This window comes from Tilletiaria anomala (assembly GCF_000711695.1).
Source record: "Tilletiaria anomala UBC 951 chromosome Unknown K437scaffold_21, whole genome shotgun sequence".
Lineage (NCBI taxonomy): Eukaryota > Fungi > Basidiomycota > Exobasidiomycetes > Georgefischeriales > Tilletiariaceae > Tilletiaria > Tilletiaria anomala.
This window is the reverse complement of record NW_013547001.1, coordinates 130,002-155,056: the sequence shown is the minus strand read 5'-3', so window position 1 is coordinate 155,056 and position 25,055 is coordinate 130,002. Positions and strand designations below refer to the sequence as shown.

Below are 25,055 nucleotides of genomic sequence, written 5' to 3'. Positions count from 1 at the left end.
TATTGACTGTGGTCTGCGCGCGACTGTTGTGGAAAGTGAGAGCGACACCTTGATAATGACACGTCTCCCCTCCACCTAACGCAGTACAACAGCAGGTGGCAATCTACTCAACTTCCCAATCGTTCATTTTTTCCACGGTCATTAACTGTCGCCATCTACTATCATGTACCTTGCTACGGGCTGTGCTGCGCATGTGAGTCCTCTTCGAATCCGCAGCAGAGCAGGTGTACTATTGCAGAGGGCGGTGCAGTGTTGTGGATGCACTGGCCCAGTATTTACAGCATGGTGATGTGCTCTCCACGAAGGTCAAGGAACCATGGCTGCAAAAGAACGGCTCGGCAGGTCGATCCTGATCTTCACTCTGGCACATCGATTGTTTGCATTCGTCTTACTACAGCTATGTGGGCAGCTGTTGCCCTCCTTTGATGCTTCAGCGAGCATACTGCTCCTCTCGGTGTCACCGTCGCTTAAACCATGGCTTGTACCGCTCGTGCGCTGGGACACGCTCCATTTCTTGGGCGTTGCGTCCCCAAAGGCACTCTCGCGATTTGGACAGGCTTTGCCCGGAGGCTATGCGTATGAACACTCGCTGGCTTTCCAACCTGGTTTGCCTGTTCTTATGCGCCAGCTCGGGTCTTCTACCCACGGCACATGGTCGCTCCAACAAAGTATCGTGATGTCCACACTACTTGCATGGGTTTGCTCATGCCTTTCGCCGTGGCTGCTCTTCCAGTGAGTCAGCTCTGCACACTGGATATCGACGGTCACGCACCGCACAAGGGCGCAGGCTCGAGAGATCCAGTCGGCGTTCGTTGATCTTGCCCAGTGCCTTCCTGAGCGCTGACGTTCCTATTCCAGGTTGACAGCCCGGCATTTTTCAAGCATATATTTTGCATATCTTGCATCTCTTCTGTCGATACTCTCGCCCAGTCCCGCAAGCATGATCATCCCAAGCCCAGAAGTTTTCTTCTCATGCTTTGCGGTCGTCGGCCTGTTGCTGTTAGCGCCGCCGCCCCCGAGCGGACGTGGACAGCAGAAACCTTCGTTCATCAAGCAATGCATGGGGATAATCGGGGGCTCCTTTGCATTCGCGATCTGCACCGCTTTTCGAGCGAACGGCATCTTATTAGCGGGCTTCCTACTGTGGGCTGGTCTCTGGCAGCCAGCGCTGCAGTGCCAACCGACGCTCGAGCGCGTCGTCCTGGGCGTCGCTGGCATCATTGGCTCTATCGTTGCGGTCGCTCCCTTTGCTGCAGGACAACTGTGGGCGTACGGAAGATTCTGCAGGTATGCTGAAGAGCCGCGACCGTGGTGTGACGGCAAACTTCCGCTGGTGTACAGCTTTGTGCAGCGCGATTACTGGTAGGTTGCTAGGCAACCCTACCGCATGGTGCACTGTTCCAGCTGACAGGCTTTGTACATTGCATCTTGTCTCGAATGCTAGGGACGTCGGTCTCCTGCGCTATTGGTCTCTAGGCCAGCTTCCCAATTTTCTCCTCGCCGCACCGGTCCTGCTGCTGATCGGCTGGAGCCATCGCTATTCACGCGACTGTTGGCGCATGTCGGCCCGCTCGGTACTGGCTCCATGGGCTGCAGACGCTTACGCCGCATCGGCACCCTCAGCACGATGCCACAGCTCGCCGACGAGTATCAGGGTGTTCGCACTTGACGCGATAACCTCACCGTCCGCATTACCGCACGTCATCTATCTCTGGGCTAATGGTGTATTGCTGCTGTTTGCGAGTCACGTCCAGATTGCATTGCGTTTTGCCAGCCCCGGGGGCCTGCCGGTCTTGTGGTGGTCGGCAGCCGATATTTTCCTTTTGGAAGACACAAGCCCGCCAACAACTGCATCATCACCAACGTCATCGCCCTCGTCGGAGGCGTCGGTATCAGCATCGCCGACATCGCGGCAGGGGGACAAAGGGAGGCTCCATGCTCAGCTGAGTAGGAAGGGGTCGTGGCTGATGTCCTATCTTGTTGGGTGGAATATCGTCAGCCTCATACTGTATGCTGGCTTCTATCCACCAGCTTGACGCTGGCTAGTAAGTACCCTTTACATGTACGTTTTATCATTTCAAAGCAAGCAGGCCGATGCTGCCGAGGTAACCGTCATATTCGGCTGCGCGTGCGTGCCCCGTGCAAGCTATCCATCTCGTTGACGTGCATCCACTGTCGCATGCAAACCGGCCTCTTTACACCTTGATCATTCCCGCACCCAGCGAAAGGAGCCACGGCTTGGCCATGGCTTCGACAGCTGGCTATTCGCTATGCTCCAGCGTGATGACGATGTCCATGGTACATACCCGAGTTACAGACTTCTAACCCTAAGTGGCAACACACATAATTGCATATAAGAGAAATTCTTTTTTAATAAGTGAGAACAGAAATGCCCCTCCCCGCTGGCCGCTGTGGCAGCTCGTAACACCACGGGGCAGCGAAATGGAGCGAGGACTTGAGCACAGGCGGCACAGTCGGCATATCAGGGCAAAGCCCCGCTGTGTAGCAGGCACCCCGCATGGGCACTAGTTGCACCGCGCGCAGTAATGCAGCCTGAGGCGGCCAGGCCGAGGTGGCGTGCAGCCTCCATGTACTAGTATTCTCTACCGCTGCACGAGTCTGCAACGGATTGGCAGCTTGCTTGCTGGGACAACGCGCTCATCATGAGAACCGTGGTGCAGTGCACAAAGTCGACTGCACAAGCGACAAATCAACGAAAGCGGCCCGTCGCAGAGCCGATAGATTGACACCAACATGGCACAGCATCTTTTTGTTGAGACGGCCCGATGAGCACAGCATCGTTGATCACGAGGGGCGACGCTTCGGATGTATGTCCTTGCAATCACTCGCCGCCTTGCAAGCCTCTCAAAGGACACAACAGACGTCCAGATTCAGGCTTCCTCTTTCCTAAACGGCAAGGTGTCCCATTCTCAGCTAGCATGTGCTACTCTTCCTGACCCGGCATCGACTTTCCTATAAATACAAAAAGGTCCACCTCCCCTGGGCCTCTCTAAATTCCCAGGAGGAATTTAGCCTGAATCCTCGTGAGACACGGCCTTTACTGGCTCGGCGCTCCTGTGCAAGCCTATGATTCGTTGAGGTCTGATTCATTTTTCTCCACTCTCCTCGCGACAAACCCACCCTTTCTCAGGCCGCAGCATCCTAAGCCCCAAGCCCCTGCCTGGCTGCTCCTCCCTGCACATCATGGTCGTCGCATGCCCTTCGGACAACACCGAGGCGATCGACCAGGAGAAGTTCTGGAACGGCGAATGGGATGCGCACAAAATCGGCTGGATCGTCTCCGGCGCCGCTGCTGCCGTGACATGTTTGATCTCTGCCTTCACCATTTATGGGCATCTGCTGCATTACAACAAGCCGCTCGAGCAGAGACAGATCGTTCGCATTTTGCTCTTTGCGCCCGTATTCGCGGTGGTATCGTTCTTCTCGTACCGATTCTTCCGAGTGTACACGTACTATGAGCTCGCAGAGGTGCGTCCTTTGCCGTGCCGGCAAGATCGTTCCTTGGGCAGCTACTGATCAAAATGGATTTACGGTCAGGTCGTCTGGGAGGCGGTGGCAATCGCTGCGTTCCTGATGTTGCTCTTGCAGTACATTGGCGAAAGCGTCGTCGCACAAGTCCAGGTCTTTGCCAAGAAGGACAAAAAGAAGCTGCCCATGCCGCTCTGCTGCCTTCGGTATCGCCCTTCCAAGGCCTATTTCCTTTTCTTTCTCAAGTGGTCCGTCGTCCAGTACGTCATCATTCGGCCCGTGCTCTCCATCACCGGTATCGTCCTCGAGTACTATCATCTGCTCTGCAATTCATCCCTCTCTCCAATGTACGGCCACGTTTACCTGCTCGCCATCGACTTCGTCTCCATCTCGATTGCGCTGTACGCGCTCATCGTTCTTTACGGTCTCGTGAACCAGGAACTCAGGGGCCGGAAACCACTAGCCAAGTTTGCGACTCTGAGTGAGTTTTGAGGTCCATTCCTTCAAGGCTCCAAGTCGAACGCAACTGGTTTAATTGACACTTAAGCTCATTCGTTTGTCTGCAGAGGTCGCTGTCTTCTTCACATTCTATCAAAGCTTTGTGTTTTCCCTCCTTGAGGACCATGGTGTTATCAAAGTGAGTGTGTGAGAGCCATCTGGTCAACAAGCGAGTGATTCGACACCCTATCAACCTTGTCATCTGCCACATTTGTTCTTGCAGGCAACCGAATACTGGACCGCGACGAACGTCGCAAGCGGACTGAATGCACTCTGCACCTCGCTCGAGATGGTCATCGTCGCAGGGTTGCAAGTCTGGGCCTTTCCATGGACTGAGTACCGTGTCAAGAACATTACTGATGGCAGCGGAAGGAAACTGCACAAAAAGGGCCGGACCAATGCGTTCAAATCCCTGTTGCATGCTCTCAATTTCTCCGACTTCATCATTGAGCTATGGCATTCCCTCCGCTTTGTCTTCGATCGTATGCGAGGTAAAGAGTATACGCGCCAGGATGCGGCGCATGGGAAGTTTGACTTTCTCATCTTCCAGGGCGGTAAGCAGGCGCTGGATGCCGCCAATGCCAACGCGGAGAAACTTGGTGGCACTGGCGCAGCCACGACAAGCGTGGACAACCTATATGCGCATCAACAACGCATGGCAGGCGCAGGGCCTGGAGAAGTGTCTACAGCATTTGGGTTCGACGATGACACTGTCGCTGGCGGCCACGAAGAGGGCATGGCCATGCACTCTATGATGGCAATGAAATCGGATGCAGCGTACGGAGCCAATGCCTCGTCTGCTTCAAGGTCATCACTCTTACCAGCCTCTGCAGCGATGGAATTTACAGCATGTCATCAGTCTCCACGACAGGCGGCAAAGAGCCCTCAGCAACAGCAGCAGCCGGGGCACGCATACCCTTTGCCTGCGTCGAGCAGGTACAGCAATGCGCAAGGGGCATATCACTCGTCGCAGCTGCAAGATACTGATGCGCCGTCAGCGGCGGCGTCTGTTTCGAACCTGCATATGCCCAATCCGCACGCTGATTCCGCGCCGCAACCTACTTCAGGCCAAGTGCAAGCGTTTGCAGCACAAGAACAACTGCACTCTGTGGACGGCAGCTAGGTTACGCTGGCCCCGAATCGGTATTCTGCAACCTACCCATCAGTTCCACGCGAGTGCCCGCTCAGCTGGGACCCGCAGGCTAAGTGCTCCACGGGCTCCCGATTCCCCATTCCTTTCCCACTTTTGCGCTGCACTAGACATAAATTACGAAACGCTACACATGTGTATTAAAGCCATACATCTCTTTATTCGCTTCGGTCGAATGGGCTTTCATTCTATGGGATCCTAACCACAAGGGCTCTCCGCCACAGGCAAACCGCGAGATTTGAGTTGCGAAGGGGGTTAGTAGTCAAGCTGAAGCAGCCGTGCTTCAAAGCAGGCTTGCAGAACCGCTGTGGACATCACTTTTTTGGGACCAAGAGTAACTGGCCGTCTTTTCATCGTTGATCTTCATTCTTCACTGTCGCATATGGGCATGTCGTATTGGCGCTCATATACGACGCTCACCGACTCTTCCTTCGACTGCCTGTCCACGCACATTTGCCCGAGCACAAGGCGTGCATTTGGCTTGGATTAGGCGCACTGCGCAGCTTTCCACGATCCATGCTGTCGACCAACGACGAGTTTCGAACTGCGAGTCTCGCCTACGTCGCCTATCACTGCCAACATAGACAACCTCGATTGCTCCGCACCTCGACGGAGAGTGACGCTTCGAATGCAGCCTTGGGCTCTCATGTCTACAGCCATGGGTGGAATTGGACGGAATATGCGCATCCGTATGCCATGCCGGTGGGCTACCTGCATCGCGAATGCCAACTGAACGCGCCTATTTTACTTTCGCCCGACGAGGACGAGAAAACGCCGGATGATGACGAGGAAGACATGAGCCATTCTGAGAGTGACGAACCCTGGCAGGATCAAGTGCAAGCAGCAGACCCTTCCACCGCGTCAAGCGGCGCCGCGGCATCATCAGGGAATCCATATCTCATGCAGCAGTCTATATGCTGGTCAACCACCTGGAAAGTGCCCGGCTTTTACTTCAATGTTTTGCACGGTAAGATCGAAGGTGAAACTGCACTGCGGGTTGGAACCGTCATTTTCTTACGGTAGCAATGCAACGCAGGAGGACGAGTGCTCGGTCTCGAGGAAGTTGTCCGGTCGCCGTTCATCCTCAATACCTACCTGGAAGGCCTTGATGTTGAAGTATCTGCAGCGCCAGACATGGCCGCATTCCCACAGCTCAGCCAGGGTGAGCATCCTGTAACAGGATTACCATGCTTCTACCTTCACCCGTGCGAGACTGCGGCACGCTTGCAAGAGCTAGAAGCGAGCCACGCTTTCAAGCAAGCTCGGCCCAAAGATGGTACGGACAGACAGACGCAACATGAGCGACAAAAACTGGAAGCATTCATTACAATTGTCAGCGGCGCAATAGATATGCGAGCGCCTGCTATCAGTGTAACAGCAATAATATGAAGAAACAGCAGAAATAAAGAAAGAGCAGCAATATTGTGCGATCAACGTCCCTGGGCTTCGACTTTAGGCGGTGCGGTGTGCGCAGGAAAAGATTTTGGGAGGGGAAGCGTTGGGGTCGTTGTATGAATCGACGATCGATGCAATGCTCGCATAGATGCCAGCAGCCATGACGAAGAACATGACACCAAGCGAAGCAGAGGCTACGAGAGCATTCAGCTTATGCTTTGCCGTGCCGACAAACCACCGTCCCTTGTTGAGGTGGAACCAGAAGACCGATGCGAAGATGGAGAAGAGCACCCACAGAAGAGAGCTCTCCAATCCAAGGAATTGCGGGAAGACTGGAATCAATGAGGACACTAGCCAAGCCAGAAACCAGGTGCAGGCGTTGATGCCGATCCATGTCGCCCAGCCAGCGAAAGTGTTCGTTTGCATGTGGTACGGCCGATCGCGAAAAATGCGGACAAATATTTGCTTGGCGGCAATCTGGCCGCTTTCGCAGCCTGCAATGACGATGGTGACTAGTGCGATGCCGTACACGGCCTTTGCGTGGACCGGGGGCAGAGAGTCGAAAGCTGGCGCGACAACGTACTGCCCGATCTCCAAATAGACTCCGAGACCGACACCCAGGTACACAATCACGTTCAAAGCGATGAGCATGGCGAGCGTTCGAGGGAAGTGGCGAACGTTCTTCATCTCGCACATGATTGGGCTGCAGGGAAGGGCGCAGAATCACAGTCAGTACGACTGAAGCACCCTGGTGCAAAAGAAGGGCTTCCGTGGCTCACAAGTAGGCGGTGTTGGCGCCGAAGCTAAGGAAGATGTTTGCAACTTGAAGCAATGCCGCTGTGGTAGTGAGCGGCTCAGCACGGGAGGTGCCGAAGAGCTGAATATTCTTGGCGACCGCCTCCCCAGCGGGTAGCTGCGGCCCGCTGATGCCGGCTATAATGATTGTGTATACGATCGCGATGAGAATACTTGAGATTGCGGCGACGGCAAGTCCGCCCAGCTTGGAGTAATCGCGCGGGAAGTTGAAGATGAATGAGATAATCGCCCACACTGCCCCGAGTGCGAGACTGCAGCCATGCCAGCCAAGCGCATACAGGGCTTGCGATCCAAGGATGCAGTGCGAGCCCTGGAGGAAGATGGAGAAGGCGACCTGGCTGCAGCCGAAAAATTCGCGTCCAACGCGCCCGAAGAGAAGGTAGCCGGCGTCTTCGAGGTTTGAGATACCTGGATAAGCGATGCGAAAGTGGTAGTATTGCATGCCGGCCCAGAAAGCGAGAACGGAGAAGAGTAGCGCGATGAGGACAGTGGGAATTATTCCGATTGTTGCCATAACATTCGGGGCGCTCAGGACGACGACGGCTATGCAGAAAGCGGCGAGATTAAAGAAGGCTCTGTTGGCAGCAGTGGGTAAGCATTGGGATTGAGGCTTGGTGAATACACGGCCATCCACACGTACTTCAAGTATCCCATCTTCTCAATCTCCTGTTGCTTACCGAAGGAGCGGCTGCTGAGCGGCGAGCCTCCCTCCTTCTCAGGATCTGTCGCTGTGGCTGCTGCACTTGCAAATAGTTCCTTTTCGAACAGCGTCTTGCGCTGCTCAAATGTAAGTTTGGAGCCGAAGCGCAGTGGCGCCTCTTGCTGCAGCGTGGCCGTCGAGATTTGTGCATTGGGATCAATGATCCCTAAGCCCAGTCCCAGACCCGATGTCTTGTCGTTTTCGGTACCCGACCCTTTCTGTTTGTCGCTGAATCGTCCACTTGCGACTGTGTCGCCGCCCAGAGTGGCATCCGACGGGGACAGAAGGCCAGGAGGAGCGCGGGCCGCAAGCGCATTTCTGACGAACGATCCTAGAGAGGCGGAGCTACGCTGTGCGCGCACCACTGCCTCCTCTCTTGCTTGCCAGTCCTTGGAAAGCAAGGCAGAGGCGTTGTCCGACACGCCAGTGGTGCTGCCATTGGTGGAGCTGCCTGCGCCGCTATTGGACCGTTTGTCCATCATTTCGGCCCCAGGAAGGGGTGAGTGGATGCGCGGAGAAAATATGGAGCTCAGCTGATGCGGAGCAGGATGCATCTTTCTTCAGGTCGAGTCTTGCGCAATGATCCTCGTTCATCGAAAGCCTTGAGCACTGGTTCAGAAGGGGACCACCTTTGAGACATGCTGATGCGACTCAAGGGCTTTTATCAGCCCATATATCTCCCAGTCAGCGGGAAAGGTCTGTAGAGTGTAGTTGGCACCACATCCGGGATACTGAGTTCGAACCTGCCCAAATTCTTTGGACTTCGGCGGCACGCAGCAGACTCGACTGCAATTCGAGCTGGATGTTGGACCCAGGCGAGACTCAACTTCCAACAAGGAACCACCATTATGAGCATTCACCCACAGAACCCAGGAAGTAGTCTGCTCTTGACCGATAAGTGAATGTGGAGACAATCGAGGTGATCATGATGTGCTTGAGCCGTTGGCGCCGCGCAGCCGTTGAGAATTTACCAATCTCACCACCACCTTTCCCACTTTCCGCCGATCAGCCATCGCGTCCCGACGGCAAGGCGGGCGTTTCGCCACCCTAGCTAAGTTGCAAATGAGGTGGATTCTCGGCATGTTCGATGGTCGACTGCAGAGGCAAATGGGAACTTTCACGATCCACGATGGCCTGGTGAAGGGGTGGTGCTGGTTGAAGCCAGACCGCTTAGTTGGCTGTCGCGAGGGTTAGAGTGGTGTTGATCTGCGTTGGATTCTCGACGCGTCGCGACACGCGCAGTGTGTTGTTTGCCTTTGGCATACTGCTACACTATTTCGTTATGTGGCCTATGTTCCACTCAGGACTTGTCCACAGTCTGTCAGCCTATCCTCAGAATCTCAGATCTCCTCGAGCCTCTTTCCGCGGGCTCGAGTGAGCTTCTAGGGTTCCGGGAGTACCCTGCTCAGCATTGGGATGGTGACCTTTTTAGAGAAAGAACTCAGAACTCAGATGGCAGATCTCCGATGTGGAAACTGCACCGGTCTAGCATCAACCCGCCATGAGCTGCCATGCAGCAACCGGGCCTCTGGCCGACAAACCTCAGAGATACTGGCGAGCATCTTCAAATGCTTTTTGTTGCGTGCAGTGGGGCTTCAGTACATGGTGTGTCGCCATTCATAAACTATCGAGTAGCGCCCAAATCGCCCTCATCCTGGTCCAATTTTAGAAGGCCGTCGGCCTCTTGCGTGTCGTCGATGTCCTTGTCGTCCGCGGCAGCGTGAGCGACGTCGGCGCCGGCATCTCCATTTGTACGCGAATCCGCCCGAGCTGCAGATGAAGAGGCAGCTCCAGAAGCATGTGTGCTGCCTTGCCTGCTAAGCCCCGGCCCCTTAGCACCCCGACCGCCGCCTGGGTTCCCTGCGACTCGTTGGTCGAGTGCCTTTAGTGCCATCGCTCTTCTTCGTTCTGCCTCTGCACGGCTGGGCCCGCTAGGTATGTGGGATGCATTCGGCCCTGTCTCAAGGTCGCTGTACTGCCATGGTTGGATGACGTGTAGCCGAATGAAGATGCGATGTAAGAAATTGGAAAGAATCGTCACCGGCCTGTGCACAAAAGGCGGGAACCAGGAGACGAAGGAGAATGTCTCGCTGTGGTCCCCTCGGAAACCAGATTCGCTCAGCCTAAAGAAGCGAAGCCAGACCCAACCAATGAGCCAGCCGAACTGAATCAGGATCCAAGGCGAGATGAAGCCCAACATGCAGAGCACTGTTGAGAAGGTAACGTAACCCATCGGCAGGTTCTAGAACACCATCGATGGCAAGGTCGACATCAGCGCTGTGGACCAACGATAGATTAAGCAGCTACCGCTCACCTTGACATGAAAATTGAGCCTTCCATTGAATATTTGAACTTGGTGTTCCGGGATCATCTGTGTGAGCCCGACTAAGAAGCCAGTTTGGAGTCCAGTCAATCCATGGTACTGAGTTCCATAGATGACGTAGACGTTTCGCAGCACCGCAAATTGGAGTATGGCAAGCGCCCAAGCGATAATGTTACTACCGATAATGACGACAGCCGAGAATTTGAGTAGCTCGACTGCTCCCCAGATTTGCTCGAGGTACCGCCCTAGCAATGGTATCAAGATGAGCGAGAGTACGGCCTGCCGCAGTCGATGTATCAATTGCAGTTCCGAACGAAGGTCACATATTTATTTTCTTCTCACCTCGATGAATGATGTCTCGCAGAAGCCAGATGTGAGTAGGGTCCTGTGGCAGGATGGACGCGAACCTCCTCGTGAGCAAAAAGCGCAACCCGATTCCAGTCAAAGCCATTCTTGCCAACCTACCAAGGGTACATCCAGCTCTGTCCAGGTACAATGACCAGCCATGGGAATTCGAGTGCTGAATCTTGCTTGCTAAAAGACTGGGCCTTCAGCTTCTCCTCGGTCAGGGTGAAACGCATCAATGCCAGGATAGTAGTGAAGCCCAGCAGCGCGAAGGTCAGGCCTCGGGTCGCTGGGGGAAGCGCCATTGGCGAGAAGCCAGACATGGCGAGCTCGCTGATTGACGGATGCCCAACAGCTTGATCAAGCTTTCCCACTATTTCCCAGGCTGTCGTGAAGGTACCTGTACAGGATGTGGACACGACGACAGTCCGTCATGCTTAGGGAGATGCACTTAATGCTCAGCATGTATCAAACTTGAAGCTGCGACACTCGACACCAGGCGTAATACCAACAGAGAGAGGGCGGAACGCACAGCAGAACTATAAACTTAGCAGATGAACTGAATGAAACCAACGCTCCTTCAGCGTGCTAGTCTTTTAAGGTAAGATACCTCGCAAACAGCTTGGAGTCAACTCTCAAAAAGGTCAGGCGACAGCACGCGGTCTGCACCATGGCATGGACATGCCTAATCTGTTCACCAGTCTTGGGTTGGGCTGCACCTCATCATTCATCTTGCTGCGATGTCTCGCCGAGAGTGAAGATCGATCCGCAGCGTTATTCGTCTATACGCGTACCTGTCCGCGAACCCTCCCCCTTCCTTGGCTCCGCCCCTGAGTCGTGAACATGCATGCAAGGTGCAGCCGCTCCTCGCTTTCCGATGCGAATGGTTCCCAGTCGTCAAGAAAACGGCGGTCAACTATCGTCATCGTCTTGAGCGGACGTTCCAAGAACATTCACACGTTCAATGCAAGTCTCTGACTGCCTGGTTTGCGATATGGTCATGAGCAGAGTGCTCCATTGTGGGTATGATACATGCATGTGAAAATGTGTGTATGATATACAGTGTCACCATACCGATGCCTCCGAAACCATTTGCAGAATCTCGTGAAAGCGAACTTGTTCCTCTTCCGAGCTCTCAAATGCATCCTCACCATCCTCGTCCACGGCGCTCTGTGAGGATGCCAGCCTGCGCAGGCCTAGAGAGATGATGATGGGTCTCGATGTGTTTCCACCTGCCGCCATGTCCATGGTCGACGGCCTGCCTCCCACCTTGGAGCTGCTGGTGGCTTGGGTTGTCACCAGGCTTGCGACGTGCGAAGCCATTAGCGGGTACAAAGTCGAGTAACCATGCGGCGGCGAGCCGAGCAGGGTCTGCAGAGAGGTGGAGGGTAGCAAGAGTGGTATAGAGCTAGCACGGGCATCTCTTGCCATCGTGATCTCTTCTTCGTCATCGAAGTCTAAGTCTGACGAAGATGGCTGGAAGTGAGCTGGCGTCGACACGGTTGCCTGCATCTGGAATGCGTCATCATAGGTCGGGTTGTCAGTCCTCACGACTATGTGCGGTCCAACACGAGTAGGCATTCACAATGCAGCCAAGCTTCCCGACTTGTGAAATGAAGATGCAAATCCGATCTGTGAATGACTGGCATACGACGTGCGTATCATGTCCTAGGATCGTTCGAGCCACATGCCGCGTTGGAATTGGTAGGCTGGAGCTGGCAGCCGCCCGAACTTGCGGAGCTCCATACTCCGAATCGGAAGAACCGTTGACTTTACTCATCTCTAGGATGGGTTAGCATGTGCTTCTCAGACAGTCAAAGCTCTACGCTCTACGTACGGCGCAGTCGGTGTCCATGGCTCCATGCTCCTAGTGTATGTGATCCTTCATCCTGAGCATGACACACGCTGCCTTTTCTATGAGTGCGTAGGTGAGGGGGCGAAGAGGCTCACAAGTTTGACCAGATTCCACTCGCCCAACCCAACTTTTGTCCTGTAACTTTCGTCACCTGTGGACGGGAATGGGCGGAACCACAACGGATCCAGTCAATATTCAAGTTTGTCTTCTTCCAAGAAGAAAGTCCACCTTAATTTTTCATTCGACTTCTTTCCTTCCAACTTTCGACTGTCCCTTGTGCATGCAAGAGGCGAAACACGTCAGCTTTCCTTGAGGGTGCCTTTCCGATGTTACTAACAAGGTGAGTCGATCGAAGAAGCGGTCTTCAGTGTGCGGTGTTGCGAGCGCCAGAATCGGGCGCGGCACGATTTGGGGTCCCCGATCTTTCAATGATGATCAACATATCACATTATCAAGCTCAACAGTCCAAGTCATCCCATTGGGAGTCGTTGACGACTTACTTCTGCAATTCTGAATCTATGTTGATTAGGAAATGTGCTTGGACATTGCGAGGTGGAAAGGGCTCGGGCAAGATACTGAATGGATTTTCCCAGAGCTGACCATTCATCGCTACTGTTGTCTGCATGCACAGCATTCTTTCTCTATCGCAAGCATCGATCGTGACTCAAATTAACCTGTCATATAGAAGAACGTATCTTGTACTGCGCAGTGTCGCTCCTTAGTCTGCAGTTAAAACATATTCTCTCTGTACTTGACAAGTTATCCAATGTCTGTCTCCGCTTCACGCACATGTCGATTTTATGCTGTTTCAGACCCTTTTCAAGTCTCCCGTTAATTCTGATCTCGTTTCCTTCATCCAGCCCAAACGTTGAGGCGAACTCTTCTTGGTGTGCAAGAGTGACCATCACCTCCGTGCACACCTCCATCCTGAACAGCAAGGTAATCGTGCGCATCGTCTTTGTCGGGGAATCTCTTGCATGTAGAATCCCTTTGCATCTTCACTATCTGTGATTGCTATGGAGCTGGACAGTTCAAAGTATCCTGGGACAGTGCGCTTGTCCGCTTCTTCAGCATAGGTTCGGTGTTGAGAGTCGCTCGGAGCTGAAGCTGAGAGCGCCGTAAAGATATGTTTGTTTGGGCTGCAGGGGCGCAGGCAGCGGATGTAACAGAGCTTGCTGATGAGCGGCATCACCGCTGAGCAAAACAAAGGCGGGCCCCTTAGAGGCGCTCGTACGAGCGAGCAGCACCATGTGATCGTGGTCATGTTGTATAGGGCGAATCGACTTGGGGTACGCCAGTGAATCGACGGTTCACTTCTGAGGCAGCGTACCTTGGGCTTTGTACTCACTCTTTCTGCCGATGCGAGGAGCAAACTCCCATTTCCGAACTAATCCCAGGCAGAGTCAAACAGCCCGAATCACGTGCCCATCACCCTGTCCTTGAGTTATTGATCTGAGTGCTACATTTTCAATGTCCTGCACCTCGATGAACGTTCGCCCTTTCCAGGCGCTTGTCAGAAAAGATGAGAAGCCCTCTGCCCCTTTTGGCCACTCGTGCCCACCACCAACCCAATCCATAGTTCCCGGGACAACAAAAACGGGCAGAAAGGTCAGCTAGTCAGCCAAGTCGCTGTCGTGGGCGACATAAGCATGACTGAAGATGATGCCGTTCGGGCCAATGTCCTCGAACTTGGAAACGCCGAACTTCTTCAAAAGGAGGGTCTTCAACTGACCCTCTTCCGTTAACCGGTCGGGCCATATGAATTTGATCGCACCGCTACTGAATACCGAAAGCAGCTGTGAGAAAGTACTGGAATACCAGAAAACCAACGTTAATCATGTCTGTCATGTAATTGTACCACAGTGATTGGCTGCTCTTACACAAGCCATGCCCAAGGTTCAGAGCCCATTTAACTCTCGTGCGACGTGTTCTATCAAGCACTGAGGATGTGAAATGAAACGGGATGGTTCGCATTCTTGAACTGTCTCTCCGTGTTGGTGTCCTATGCATCATCCGTCCCAGTTTGGCGGTAGCTACCAATGGCGCCGAGGTGGAAGAGCGTCACCCGAATCGAGGATGCACTTTTCTCTGCGGCTGGAAGAGTGTAGGAGGGCAGCGAGTCTGAGTCTACAAGGGCAAATGGAGACATGAACTTGGAGCGCGTAGTCAGGTCTTTGGGGACGCAGGTGTCGAAGCACATGCTAGCTACCTGGCAAGACGCTCGTGCCGGCTTCATCCTGGCTTGGCGGGCACACGGATCGTACCTAGAATCAACGATGCCCATCGATTTTCACTTATCCTGCAGCGCTTCCGATGAGACTCAAGGCTAGGTGTCTGCTAGTTCAGAGGGTTTGGCGAGCAACTTGATGACTCACGAGTGTCTTTTCATTGTGTTAATGCTATGGGGTGTTGGTGGATGGACGACCCAGTCACGCTTACTTCAAGATCGTCAGGACTATATGGCGTAGAAATTGAACGAACATTAGAGAGCAAAGGCATCTCACGACTCGCGGATGTATGCCCTTCCACATATGACCGTCGGCGGTAAGAGCAGTCAGATCGAAGCTACCTCCCATGATCCACTACATTCACCGCAATCAACAAGTCATTCCAACGACTTGTTCATAATCACCGCTCGACAGGATGTAGGATTTGGAGGCTATACTATCAAAGTGTTACGCGCCAAATTTAGATACTGATATATATATATATATTTATAGGTGCACATGAAGCTTCCTTGATCGTATTCGCAAAGTCTGAGGGACTGCAGCCATTTGGAGTACTTCTGACATTGCAGTTTGCTGGAAGTCGTTCCGCACTGTGATCGCCACAAGACGTGTGATCGCTTTCTTGTGACAATGGTGAAAGTTGTTTCTGTGCGTACGGCTCTCGTTGGAAATGAACACCCCAGCTGGGGAAAGGACGATAATATGCAGCCGACATATCTGCTCTTCATGCGTGCCTTTAGGGGACCATGACGTTTGGGGAGGAAGGCAACGAGCAGGCCCGAGTCTATGACCTCCAAGAATGCCAGAAGATCCTGGACATTTTCAAGTCACACGGACATGACGAGCTGTATGTCTTGTTCCAAGCAGCCAGAACCCACCCTATTGTGCTCACTTTCATGCATTTCTGCCTGCACAACTGGCTGAAGGGACTCGGCGAGGATGTACGCGGACGGTACGACCGAGAAGTACTTGAAAAGGCTCAATATCGAGGCTCAAGGCTTCAAAGTTGCAACGAAGAACTTTCCAAGTGCTCGCTTCCAGAGTTAACCCTTGAAATTCTCCCACTTGTACGACCACACGGCTGCCGATATCCGCAATGCGCTGCAAGAGTTGCTCGACGCTCTAGAAGCCAAACAGATCCCACTGTATTACCTCCACGCTCCTGACCGAGAGACACCTTTTGATGATACAGTGCAGGCGCTGAAAAAGGAGCACGAGCAGGGTCACTATGACCGTCTCGGTATCTCCAACTTTACAGCTGCAGAGGTGGCGAATTTCTGCGACGCCTGCAAGAAGCACGATCTTCCCCCGCCTTCGGTCTATCAGGGCCTTTACAATGCCATTTGCAGGTAAGGACGTTGCCTTCCTTACAGACATATGATATGCAATGCTTAAACAAAGACTGCCGGGATCGCAGATCAGCTGATCCGGAGCTGCTCACTGAGCTTCGGAAGCAGAACATGTCTTACTACATTTACAACCCACTTGGTGAGCACGAAACTTGGAGACTCTTTGGACCGAGTTGAGGCTGACAGATAGCCTGGCCTCACCAGGCGGCGGCTTCTTCGTTGGCCACCTGAGTAATGAGAGCCCAGTCGAGGCGGGAAGCCGTTTCGATCCCAAGCGTGGCCAAGGACAGGCATACCGCGCGCGGTACTGGAAGTGCGTCTTCTCGCGTCAGCCTCATTGACTCTCCACACGACTCTCCACACGATGCCAATCCGTTCTTTTTGCAAACAGCGACGCATACTTCAATGCTTTGGAGAAGCTCAAGCCCATCTGCGCAGCAAACAATGTGACGCTGCCACAAGCTGCTCTGCTCTGCGCTGGCTGCAGCACCACAATGCCCTGTCGAATGAGAAAGGTGATGCGATCATAATTGGCGACAGCAGCACCAATCACATCGATCAGAATCTGAAGGATCTCGAAGGCCCACCACTGCCTACGCCAGTCATTGACGCGCTCGACCATGCGTGGATGAGCGTCAAAGCTGTTGGTGCGGCGCCACGTTACCACTTCTGATGTTGTAGCAATGTAGCCTAACATTCATGCTGGCAGCCAGTGGACAAAACCGAATGGATTCGGATGGAGTGCCGATCGCTTCGATTACACTCTCTAGGATTATTCGTCTCGACATTCAGCGCGCTCTTCGCACAAGCAAGCCAAACATGACCGAAGTGGCAGCAGAGAGCGAGAACCACGTAGCCGCATAAACGGCGTGTTGATTCCTCAACTCGATCGTCGGTGCTCGTCCGACAGGCGCGCCAGCGCTAATGCGAGCAGCCGCTTCGCCCGCATTGCCCGCGAAGATCTCCTCGAGATAGACAGGGATGACAACCTGTTCTGGCTGTTGCTGCTGACCGGTGTAGAAGGATGCCATTTCGTTCGCATTGGCGTGGAACCACTCGTTCTTCTCTGGCTTGTTGGGCGGCGTAAATGCATTGGGAGGGTAGACGCGCGGCAGCAGCGCCAGCACCTTTGTCTGCTTTTGCACATCCTTCTCCGTCGGCATATTCTTGAGTCTGCGATTGCTTCCTGTCCCTTCTAGCTGCGTCTCGGCGACAAAGCCACGGTTGACGAGGAGCGCATCACCATGTCCTTCTGGCCGTACTAAAGGCAGGACGAGGTGGTAGCCTAAAGCGCCTTCCCGGACGCGTGGGCCGACAAAGATTGGTCGGCTGTAGTCGAATTGCCCGTCCACCTCGACGAGGCGAAATGCAAAATCGTCCAAAGCTCCCAGACTTCAGGGGGAGAACACAGCGTAAGGGGTGTCGCAAGGGAAAGTCAGAAGGATAGTGAGATGAGAACGAGCAGTAGCAATAGTATCTCCTGCAGCAACGCGGGACGCACTTTACTTTTCTAGGTAAGCGCATCGGCTCCATCTGCAGCTTATCCTCCAGCTCTTCAATCAAGCTCAACTTCCACTTGAGCCTCTTGATCTGCCAGTATCCCAGTCCAAAGGTAAAAACGGGAATGAAGCCAAGCACGAGTGTGGTGGGTGACTTGTACCATGGCGCGCGCTGGCGGTCCCTCTCTGGCCCACCTGGACTGCCGCGCGCCCGTGACGATTGACCACGGTAGGAGGAAGAATAGAGCGAGTCATATGGCTGTGCATCGGTTCCCGACGCTACTGCAGTGTCCGCTTCTGGTACGTATTCAGGCGCAGGAGGCGGGAACGGAGCAGGCCCAGAAGAATCGGGAGGCGGTGGTGGTGGTGCCTGAGCAAGGAGGCGATATGGGGAGATGTGCAAGTTTCGTCTCGGCTGCTGCCGAAGGGTGTGATTTGATCTTGCCAGGTCAGTCGCACCTGCCAAAGCCTTTCGACACTCGACGCAAGGCGTATTGGACCGACGAAGAGAGGTGCCAGAAAATATGGCTTCGGCGGCGGCAACGGCTCTTAACAGCGACATGCTGACTATGCGCTCATGCAGCAGCATAAGACCAGAGGCGAGGCGAGGCTAGATAAGACGATGCTACCCTGTCCAAGCTGGACTCTCTGGTTAACACATTGAATGTTCCTCTCACCCAGCCAGACGGACCTTCGAAAGGCAGCAGAAGCCGATGGGCAGTTGACGCGCTGACCTAACCGAACCGGAATCTATTTATTTCTTTTTGACTAACATTGCTTTCTTTTTCCGGCAACGGCGAAAAAGGCATCACCCTCAGTGCTCGTCGCAACTCGCAGCGCCAACCCTACTTTCCTTGCGGCGTCACTTTGTGTTCCGCTCATATCCCCGGCTTTGCTGCCCACGTGTAAAAATGATGTCCCTAATGAAATGAACGGTGCTGGCCATCTAACCACGAAGCAGTTCCATAGGCACACACCTTATGGCAACTTGGGCAAGGCTGGTCCTACTTGGTCCGCTTGCTTGCTCGTCAAGGAGTCTCCAACGGCTTATATGTTCTCGGTCTTGCAAAGCCTGCGCTTGCCATTGCTCCGGCCGGCAGGGCTGTACCGGGTTTGTGCACTTCGGTGACGCGTGGACGATTCGTCGACTGACCCAAGTAACAAGCTGGCCTCGGCAGCTCACTGTCGCACATGGCTCTGGGTCGGGATCTGTTCCAAGGCGAGTATCTTTTCAGGGCTGAATAAGGCGCTTGTATTCGCCAGCAGATTTCGACATTTTCCCGTTGAGAGCGCCCCACAGACACCTGGAGCGACAAGGCGACGATATGCTCGTCTACACGCCTATCTGCGCGCAAGCAACCGGTGCAAGTGCATGCGTAGCGTCAAGGTCGACGCCATTCTCGTCGCGTGGCTCGAGGAGATGCTTCACTTGGGCAACGTACTCTCTTTTCGATGGCTTGTCCGGTCTGCCGTCAGCTTCGACTTCGCGCACAAGCCTATCGTTCAGAACACGAAGTCAACGGCGCCTTAGGACCAGTCGACGATACAGTACCAGTCAGGCTTTGATCGGGCATGCCTCCTGGGCATCATGTTGTGGCAGAGCAAGCAGATTTGCAGCGCGAGGCCCTGCTCTATTATATGCACAGTCACGAGCGTGGGACACCGTTCGAGTCTTTTCAACATGGCACAAGGCCCGGCCGCAGAGACGCTTCCACTACGTTGCTTGGCCGTCATTACTATCGACTGCTTCATTACGAATGAGAGCGACCGCGCGCCTATCCTTTCCTATTAAGATGAGCGCGACTGCGACATTCACTAGCACCGCCAGCCAGGGCAAAGATACACCCACGCCTAGGGAGCAATCAATGTCCATAAACGAACTGATGCGCCTACCAGACCTGTTGGAGGAGCCTTTGCGCGTCCCCAAAGACCCGATCGTCCTGTGCCATGGACTGTACGGGTTTGACGTCCGTGGGCCTTTTCTTGGTCTTGAGATTCACTATTGGGCTAAAATTAGCGATCTTCTTCGCAACAAGATCGGCGTAGAAGTCATCACCAAGGGTGTTCCGAGGTGAGTGCAGTCCTCCGCTACAAGGGTGAAAGGGAATGTCAGAGTCCTCTGGTTGACCAGCCCATTTCATTCTAATCCATCAGCACTGGCTCAATCAAGGAGCGTGCTGAAGCACTGCACAACTTCCTCTGTTCCCCAGCCGCGGGTATTCAAGGCCGTAAGGTACACTTCATCGGACACAGCATGGGCGGCCTCGATGCGCGTTACCTGATCTCCAACATCCGTCCCACGCCGGAGCAGTACACACCACTGTCACTCACCACCATCTCGGCGCCACATCGTGGCAGCCCGTTTATGGATTGGTGCAATGCCAACGTTGGCATCGGCAGCGCCTTTATCGAGATGGAGATCGAGAGGGCGCGAAAAGAGGGCTTGATCCCACCACCTAGGAACAACGGGAAGGCGGTGAACAATGTACCGAAGGACGGCTCCAAAAGCGGGTCAGGGAGTGCGCAGAAGGACTCGGCGTCAACGCTCGGCTCGGCCACCTCGCCAACTGATCTTTTCAGCGAGACAAGTACCGATGCAAAAGGATCTTGCGCTGTTGCCGCCGCTGGTGAAGCTGTAGCAGACTTCAAAGCTGAGGCCGATGCTGCAGTAGATCCAGATGAGCACCCTCGTCCTCCGTTTTCGCTCAAGACGCCTCTGCTTGTCCGGCGCAAGGTCAATGATAGTAGCAAGGATACCACCTCAGGCGAGCGCGTGGGAGAGAAGGCAAGCCTGAAGGGCGTCGCACCATTCAAGGGTGATACTGGGGTAGAGAGCCATTTAGAAGGAGACGCCCGGAACGCAGCAGCTGTGGTCCACGCTGCGTCCACCGCTGTCCGAACTGTGGCTGCGCAAATTGACAAAATGCAAGACGGCAATTCGACTGCTGCTCCACCCAGCACAAGTTCCACTGCCGCTGATTCCAAAGGCAAGGTGAATGAAGAAACCAATGAGTTTGCGGAATCGGGAGTGAAGGCGGCTGTCGACAGCTTTCGGGGTGCGTTTGAAAATGGAGGAGACAAGAATGCTACTCGGAGCAAATTTCGTGCCACTGCCGACGTCAGCAAGGCTGCCGCCAACGCTGCGTCTAAGTATCTGGAAGAGGAGAAGAGAGATTCGTCCCCATCTGGCCCTCTGGACCTTGGCGTCTTCTCTCGTCTCCTCACCAGCATCTCTGGCTCCTTCAGCAATTTTCTCCTTTCGGCTGTCGACCAACCAGCGTACGCCATGCTATCCACGCGATACATGTCCACGGTCTTCAATCCGACGACGCCAAACCACCCTGATGTCAAGTACTACTCGATCGCCGCACGAATCCGCAAGCTGCCGGTCTGGCACCCGCTCTGGCTACCTAAGGTCATCCTAGACGCGGCTGCGGAGAGTAGGACGTCAGGTGGTGAAGTCGATGGGAGCGGCGATGCGCTCGGCGGTGACTTGCAGGGCAATGACGGCATCGTCAGCGTCAGGAGCGCCAAGTGGGGTCAATTTCTTGGCATCGTCGAAGGTTGTGATCATTGGGATCTAAGGGGCGGCGGCGCACCTCGATTGGCGGGCAAGATCAACCCTATCACTGGCCGGCCGTATGAAAGCACGAAGGCAGAGGAGGTCAAGTCCAAGGAGGTGAAGGAGAATGGAAAAGATTCCGACGACGAGGAGCAGAGCTGGATGGACATCAATCGCATCTTGCGCTCTTTGCTAGGGTCCAAGAAGAATAATGATGCCAAGGAAAAGAAAAGCCCTTCGACCACAATCAGTGCTGGGCCTTCGTCTGATGGCCAGATGAACCTGAGCACGTCAGCCACAGCTGTGACTGGCGCGTCGCAGCAAGAGCAGCAGCAGATGGCCCCTCCTGCCTCTAAGGACCCTTCCAAATCAAAGCACGACGATGCGACCTTAACTACCTCATTGGAGCATGACGCCACACAGCTCATCACTGACGGTATTCAGCAAGCGCACACCACATCCACCACAGCTGTCACAGGTGTATTGCACGAAGTAGCGGGCTGGATCTCGCAGCGTTTGCCGCAGGGCGATGAGGGGCGCAGGAAGGAGGCGGAGCGCAAGGCCGAGGAGCAGGAGCGATTGACAGCCGTTGCTGAAGATGAGCTTCCTACCGCAGGTGGTGCTCAATGCGATGGCACCACGGGTATGGTAGTCTCGAAGAATGCCCCGGAAGACCCGCTGCATGCGACGATGGCAGGGCTCATTCCAGACGTAAAGCAGTACACTTTGTCAGCAATAGCCGTTGAGGCTGTGGCTGCGACTGCCTCAACAGCAGCCGAGGATGTTTCAAACTCACGGCAATCGGCATTCATCCTAACTGAGACGTCACTCAATATCCCTGCGGCTGCCGCAGACATGACTCGCGTAGATGTCCAGAGTACGTCTCCAATTACCTCGGCGTCGGTCTCATCTACCAGTGCGACCACTGACGGCGACAGTGGCAGTGGCAGTATTAGCATCAGTAACGCGACAGACAACAGCGAGGAGCAGCCACAGGCGAAAGGTGGAAAGCGCGACAAAGGCAAGAAAAAGCTGTCAAAGGGTGACGAGCAACTAGAGATATTTTGGGTGGCTGTATGCCGTCACCTGTGGGCGCAAGGGTTTTAGAGAAGGATGAAAGATGCATTGCAAAGAAATCTTCTTAATGCCGCATGTTACATCTTGCCCCATCACTTTCAAGGTTCTGTAATGGACACGAGCACATGAGCTACATCTGCAAGCCCAGCCTGATCGTGTCGAATGTCTGTCAGGTTGAACATCCTTGCTTTGTGGCGGACTTGGGCTGATTGTAATAGCAGCATTTGGCATTCTCCAATTTTGTCACGTCAGGATTCCCGATCAATATTCTCTCATGCATCAGGAGGTTTGCAATCTCACAAATCGGCAGGGAGGTGGCAACACGACAAAGCCTATCCAGCCACTCGATTAGACTTACAAGCTAGTTGCATGATCCTCTGACATTGAGTTCGACTTCTCCACTCCCGTGATGGGAGTCCGCCGCAACAGGACCAGCAGAAGACAAGCCGCGAGCCGCACGCACATCCCCGAGGCGGAAACAGGATTAAGTGGACGAGCATGTATTTGATTACGCTCATGCGCGACGGTAGCATCAACAAAAGATGTAGGGCCATCAATGAGAGGCAGGTGGAACACTTCCTGCTGGCTCGGGCGATGCAATGTTGCCAGGGAGGGACAGGGAAGGGTCGACTTCGCTCGCCAAGTGGCCACCGAACAGAACCTGACCGTGCTTCTGTTGGTAAGCGTCCATGCGCTCTTCGACATGATCGCGGAAGTGTCGTAGAAGACCTGTGAAGGACGCACAAGCAATGTCAGAATCTGGAAGGGAAGAACTGTCACCACCAGCTGGTACAGCGCTCAATTCACCTTGAACCGGCCACGCAGCGGCATCTGTTTGTGGTAAAATGAGTGTGTTAGAGTGAGAAGAGCAAAGAGGGGTTGGGAGCCAGGAGGAACACCTACCTGCAAGTGCACAGATCGTGTGCCCTTCAAATTGCCTGGTAAGCTCCCAGAGCTACGTAAAAGATATGGGAAAAAGTATATGAGCTTCCTCAGAAATGAGAACGAAGTGAAAGGGTGAAGCGACACACCATGTCGATCTCGCGGTAGGTACCACGGCCTTCGACGAAGCGGTCCATCTGTGATGGGGCGAAGTGCAATGGTAGAGTTCAGCAACCAGTCTTTTCTCGTCGCTTCTGAGATTTCGCCGCGCTACTTGTTCCCTTCTGAAGCAAGGAGACGCGCAAGAGAGGCGTAACTCACCATGTTGGAGACCCAAGTGGTGCCCTCGCGGCATGGGGTGCACTGCCCGCAGGACTCGTGCTTGTAGAATTTGGCGAAACGGGCGATGGCCTGGATGACGTCGGTGCTCTTGTCCATGACGATGACGGCGCCTGTGCCGAGCGAGGACTGGGCGTCACGCAGCGAGTCAAAGTCCATCAGCACCTCCTCGCACCGGTTCTTGGGCAAGATGGGAACGGAGGATCCGCCGGGGACGATGCCGAGGAGGTTGTCCCAGCCGCCGCGGACGCCGCCGCAGTGGCGCTCGATGAGCTCGCGCAGGGGGATGCTCATCTCCTCCTCGACGACGCAAGGGTGGTTGACGTGGCCGCTGATGGCGAAGAGCTTGGTGCCCGAGTTCTTCTCGCGGCCAAAGCTTGCAAACCACTCGGCGCCGCGGCGCATGATCGTCGGCGCCGCGGCGACTGTCTCGACGTTGGCGACTGTCGTCGGGCAGCCGAACAGGCCAACGTCGGCGGGGAAGGGCGGCTTGAGACGCGGCTTGCCCTGCTTGCCCTCAATGGACTCGATCAGGGCGGTCTCCTCGCCGCAGATATAGGCACCGGCGCCCTTGTGGACGTAGACGTCAAAGTCGTAGCCCGAGCCGCAGGCGTTCTTGCCGATCAGGCCATCCTTGTACGCCTCGTTGATGGCTTGCTGCAAGTGCGCCGCCTCGAGGTAGAACTCTCCACGCACATAGATATACGCTGCGGAGAGTGGGAACAGCGTCAGCTAATAAAGCACCTGCGGAGGGCGAAGGAAGAGGCTCTGAGGCGTGCTTGCCTGCTCACCTGCGTTGGCGTTCATGGCCCGACCGGCGACCAAGCATCCCTCGACAAGCTTATGAGGGTCGCCACGCATGATCTCCCTGTCCTTGCAAGTTCCCGGCTCACCCTCGTCGGCGTTGATGACAAGGTAGCGGGGGCGCTTGTCGTTCTGCCAGCCAGGTTTGTTCATGAAGCTCCACTTGAGCCCCGAGGGGAAGCCGGCGCCGCCGCGGCCGCGCATGCCGGACGCCTTCATCTGCCCGATGATCCAGTCGTCGCCCTTAAGGAGGATGTCCTTGGTCCTGTGCCAGTCACCGCGGGCCTTGGCGCCCTTGAGCCCAAAATCATGGCGCATGTATGCGTTCTGGAAGATGCGATCCTGGTCGCGCAGACCGCCATATGCCCGCTTGGGCGCATCGGTCACTGTGGCCAACCCGCGAGCACCTGCTGCTGCAGGGCTAGCGATGCTCTGCACAGGGGTGTTACCGCCGGTGCGGAGGCATACCCGAGCGTTGGCAGCAAGAAGAGCTAGAGATGCAGCCATGAAGGGGCGCACAAGACCGGTGTTAGTGAACGAAACGCGACGAGCGATCAATCTCATCTGGCGAGTGCCGGGCAAGCACGGCGCAAACTCACAAGCACGCTGCATCTTGAGCTCCTCTCTGAAAGCGACAGCTGGTCCTTGCCTGGTCCCAACTCTGCGTGAAGCCAACAAGATGGATAGCAGGTATGATTGGTGGTTGTATTGTAGTGTTAGTTGCACCCAATGTGTGGCGGGCGG

General features: G+C 54.7%; 10 protein-coding genes across 10 annotated transcripts; 5 read left to right on the top strand and 5 right to left on the bottom strand.

The window, feature by feature from the left end:
* Positions 1-205: 205 nt before the first annotated feature.
* On the top strand, positions 206-2,157 carry K437DRAFT_293719 (glycosyltransferase family 76 protein). Its single transcript, XM_013388939.1, has 3 exons — positions 206-732; positions 859-1,362; positions 1,445-2,157. Exons 1-3 carry the CDS (start codon positions 317-319, stop codon positions 2,034-2,036), a joined length of 1,512 nt encoding a protein of 503 aa, XP_013244393.1. The 5' UTR covers positions 206-316; the 3' UTR covers positions 2,037-2,157.
* A 1,047-nt stretch (positions 2,158-3,204) lies between these two features.
* Positions 3,205-4,504, top strand: K437DRAFT_222275 (DUF300-domain-containing protein; the record flags this gene model as incomplete). The annotated part of the gene is made up of 4 exons (XM_013388938.1): positions 3,205-3,489; positions 3,559-3,970; positions 4,056-4,126; positions 4,211-4,504. Coding segments are annotated over 4 exons (1,062 nt in total), but the record flags the coding sequence as incomplete, so codon positions are not given.
* An 878-nt stretch (positions 4,505-5,382) lies between these two features.
* Positions 5,383-6,558, top strand: K437DRAFT_77245 (uncharacterized protein). The gene is made up of 2 exons (XM_013388937.1): positions 5,383-6,104; positions 6,174-6,558. The coding sequence occupies exons 1-2, from the start codon at positions 5,654-5,656 to the stop codon at positions 6,524-6,526; spliced, it is 804 nt and encodes a 267-aa protein (XP_013244391.1). The 5' UTR covers positions 5,383-5,653; the 3' UTR covers positions 6,527-6,558.
* K437DRAFT_77274 (uncharacterized protein) lies at positions 6,375-8,786 on the bottom strand. Its single transcript, XM_013388936.1, has 3 exons — positions 7,989-8,786; positions 7,312-7,923; positions 6,375-7,235 (listed from the first exon to the last, which is right to left on the bottom strand). The coding sequence occupies exons 1-3, from the start codon at positions 8,600-8,602 to the stop codon at positions 6,590-6,592; spliced, it is 1,872 nt and encodes a 623-aa protein (XP_013244390.1). The 5' UTR covers positions 8,603-8,786; the 3' UTR covers positions 6,375-6,589.
* Positions 8,787-9,607: 821 nt separating this feature from the next.
* On the bottom strand, positions 9,608-11,157 carry K437DRAFT_255282 (DUF1751-domain-containing protein). The gene is made up of 4 exons (XM_013388935.1): positions 10,837-11,157; positions 10,714-10,756; positions 10,363-10,650; positions 9,608-10,290 (listed from the first exon to the last, which is right to left on the bottom strand). The coding sequence occupies exons 1-4, from the start codon at positions 11,019-11,021 to the stop codon at positions 9,673-9,675; spliced, it is 1,134 nt and encodes a 377-aa protein (XP_013244389.1). The 5' UTR covers positions 11,022-11,157; the 3' UTR covers positions 9,608-9,672.
* A 550-nt stretch (positions 11,158-11,707) lies between these two features.
* K437DRAFT_273252 (uncharacterized protein) lies at positions 11,708-12,610 on the bottom strand. The gene is made up of 2 exons (XM_013388934.1): positions 12,302-12,610; positions 11,708-12,228 (listed from the first exon to the last, which is right to left on the bottom strand). Exons 1-2 carry the CDS (start codon positions 12,494-12,496, stop codon positions 11,782-11,784), a joined length of 642 nt encoding a protein of 213 aa, XP_013244388.1. The 5' UTR covers positions 12,497-12,610; the 3' UTR covers positions 11,708-11,781.
* A 2,702-nt stretch (positions 12,611-15,312) lies between these two features.
* On the top strand, positions 15,313-16,821 carry K437DRAFT_290321 (Aldo/keto reductase; the record flags this gene model as incomplete). The annotated part of the gene is made up of 7 exons (XM_013388933.1): positions 15,313-15,646; positions 15,726-15,841; positions 15,908-16,148; positions 16,217-16,287; positions 16,353-16,461; positions 16,540-16,594; positions 16,636-16,821. The coding sequence occupies exons 1-7, from the start codon at positions 15,546-15,548 to the stop codon at positions 16,819-16,821; spliced, it is 879 nt and encodes a 292-aa protein (XP_013244387.1). The 5' UTR covers positions 15,313-15,545.
* A 31-nt stretch (positions 16,822-16,852) lies between these two features.
* K437DRAFT_290320 (SURF1-domain-containing protein) lies at positions 16,853-17,902 on the bottom strand (the record flags this gene model as incomplete). The annotated part of the gene is made up of 3 exons (XM_013388932.1): positions 16,853-17,540; positions 17,650-17,801; positions 17,843-17,902. The coding sequence occupies 3 exons, from the start codon at positions 17,900-17,902 to the stop codon at positions 16,937-16,939; spliced, it is 816 nt and encodes a 271-aa protein (XP_013244386.1). The 3' UTR covers positions 16,853-16,936.
* Positions 17,903-18,607: 705 nt separating this feature from the next.
* On the top strand, positions 18,608-22,423 carry K437DRAFT_255274 (uncharacterized protein). Its single transcript, XM_013388931.1, has 2 exons — positions 18,608-19,718; positions 19,802-22,423. The coding sequence occupies exons 1-2, from the start codon at positions 18,973-18,975 to the stop codon at positions 22,314-22,316; spliced, it is 3,261 nt and encodes a 1,086-aa protein (XP_013244385.1). The 5' UTR covers positions 18,608-18,972; the 3' UTR covers positions 22,317-22,423.
* Positions 22,424-22,774: 351 nt separating this feature from the next.
* K437DRAFT_255273 (NADH-ubiquinone oxidoreductase) lies at positions 22,775-25,042 on the bottom strand. Its single transcript, XM_013388930.1, has 7 exons — positions 24,911-25,042; positions 24,299-24,802; positions 23,490-24,214; positions 23,318-23,365; positions 23,190-23,241; positions 23,094-23,117; positions 22,775-23,015 (listed from the first exon to the last, which is right to left on the bottom strand). The coding sequence occupies exons 1-7, from the start codon at positions 24,921-24,923 to the stop codon at positions 22,840-22,842; spliced, it is 1,542 nt and encodes a 513-aa protein (XP_013244384.1). The 5' UTR covers positions 24,924-25,042; the 3' UTR covers positions 22,775-22,839.
* Positions 25,043-25,055: the final 13 nt, after the last annotated feature.

Excerpts from the sequence above, each read along its gene's own strand:
- K437DRAFT_293719 (XM_013388939.1), top strand. The coding sequence starts at position 317 with ATGGCTGCAAAAGAACGGCTCGGCAGGTCGATCCTGATCTTCACTCTG. Across the intron at positions 733-858 it reads TCGCCGTGGCTGCTCTTCCA|GTTGACAGCCCGGCATTTTT; the intron begins GTGAGTCAGCTC and ends TTCCTATTCCAG. Across the intron at positions 1,363-1,444 it reads TTTGTGCAGCGCGATTACTG|GGACGTCGGTCTCCTGCGCT; the intron begins GTAGGTTGCTAG and ends CTCGAATGCTAG.
- K437DRAFT_77245 (XM_013388937.1), top strand. The coding sequence starts at position 5,654 with ATGCTGTCGACCAACGACGAGTTTCGAACTGCGAGTCTCGCCTACGTC. Across the intron at positions 6,105-6,173 it reads TTACTTCAATGTTTTGCACG|GAGGACGAGTGCTCGGTCTC; the intron begins GTAAGATCGAAG and ends AATGCAACGCAG.
- K437DRAFT_77274 (XM_013388936.1), bottom strand. The coding sequence starts at position 8,602 with ATGCATCCTGCTCCGCATCAGCTGAGCTCCATATTTTCTCCGCGCATC. Across the intron at positions 7,924-7,988 it reads GAGAAGATGGGATACTTGAA|AGCCTTCTTTAATCTCGCCG; the intron begins GTACGTGTGGAT and ends TGCTGCCAACAG. Across the intron at positions 7,236-7,311 it reads GGCGCCAACACCGCCTACTT|CCCAATCATGTGCGAGATGA; the intron begins GTGAGCCACGGA and ends CCTTCCCTGCAG.
- K437DRAFT_255282 (XM_013388935.1), bottom strand. The coding sequence starts at position 11,021 with ATGGCGCTTCCCCCAGCGACCCGAGGCCTGACCTTCGCGCTGCTGGGC. Across the intron at positions 10,651-10,713 it reads GCGAGACATCATTCATCGAG|GCCGTACTCTCGCTCATCTT; the intron begins GTGAGAAGAAAA and ends CGACTGCGGCAG. Across the intron at positions 10,291-10,362 it reads GGCTCAATTTTCATGTCAAG|AACCTGCCGATGGGTTACGT; the intron begins GTGAGCGGTAGC and ends ATGGTGTTCTAG.
- K437DRAFT_273252 (XM_013388934.1), bottom strand. The coding sequence starts at position 12,496 with ATGAGTAAAGTCAACGGTTCTTCCGATTCGGAGTATGGAGCTCCGCAA. Across the intron at positions 12,229-12,301 it reads TCGGGAAGCTTGGCTGCATT|ATGCAGGCAACCGTGTCGAC; the intron begins GTGAATGCCTAC and ends GACGCATTCCAG.
- K437DRAFT_255274 (XM_013388931.1), top strand. The coding sequence starts at position 18,973 with ATGCTCGTCTACACGCCTATCTGCGCGCAAGCAACCGGTGCAAGTGCA. Across the intron at positions 19,719-19,801 it reads ATCACCAAGGGTGTTCCGAG|CACTGGCTCAATCAAGGAGC; the intron begins GTGAGTGCAGTC and ends CTAATCCATCAG.
- K437DRAFT_255273 (XM_013388930.1), bottom strand. Across the intron at positions 23,366-23,489 it reads CCACTTGGGTCTCCAACATG|ATGGACCGCTTCGTCGAAGG; the intron begins GTGAGTTACGCC and ends GCCCCATCACAG. Across the intron at positions 23,016-23,093 it reads CGCTGCGTGGCCGGTTCAAG|GTCTTCTACGACACTTCCGC; the intron begins GTGAATTGAGCG and ends CGTCCTTCACAG.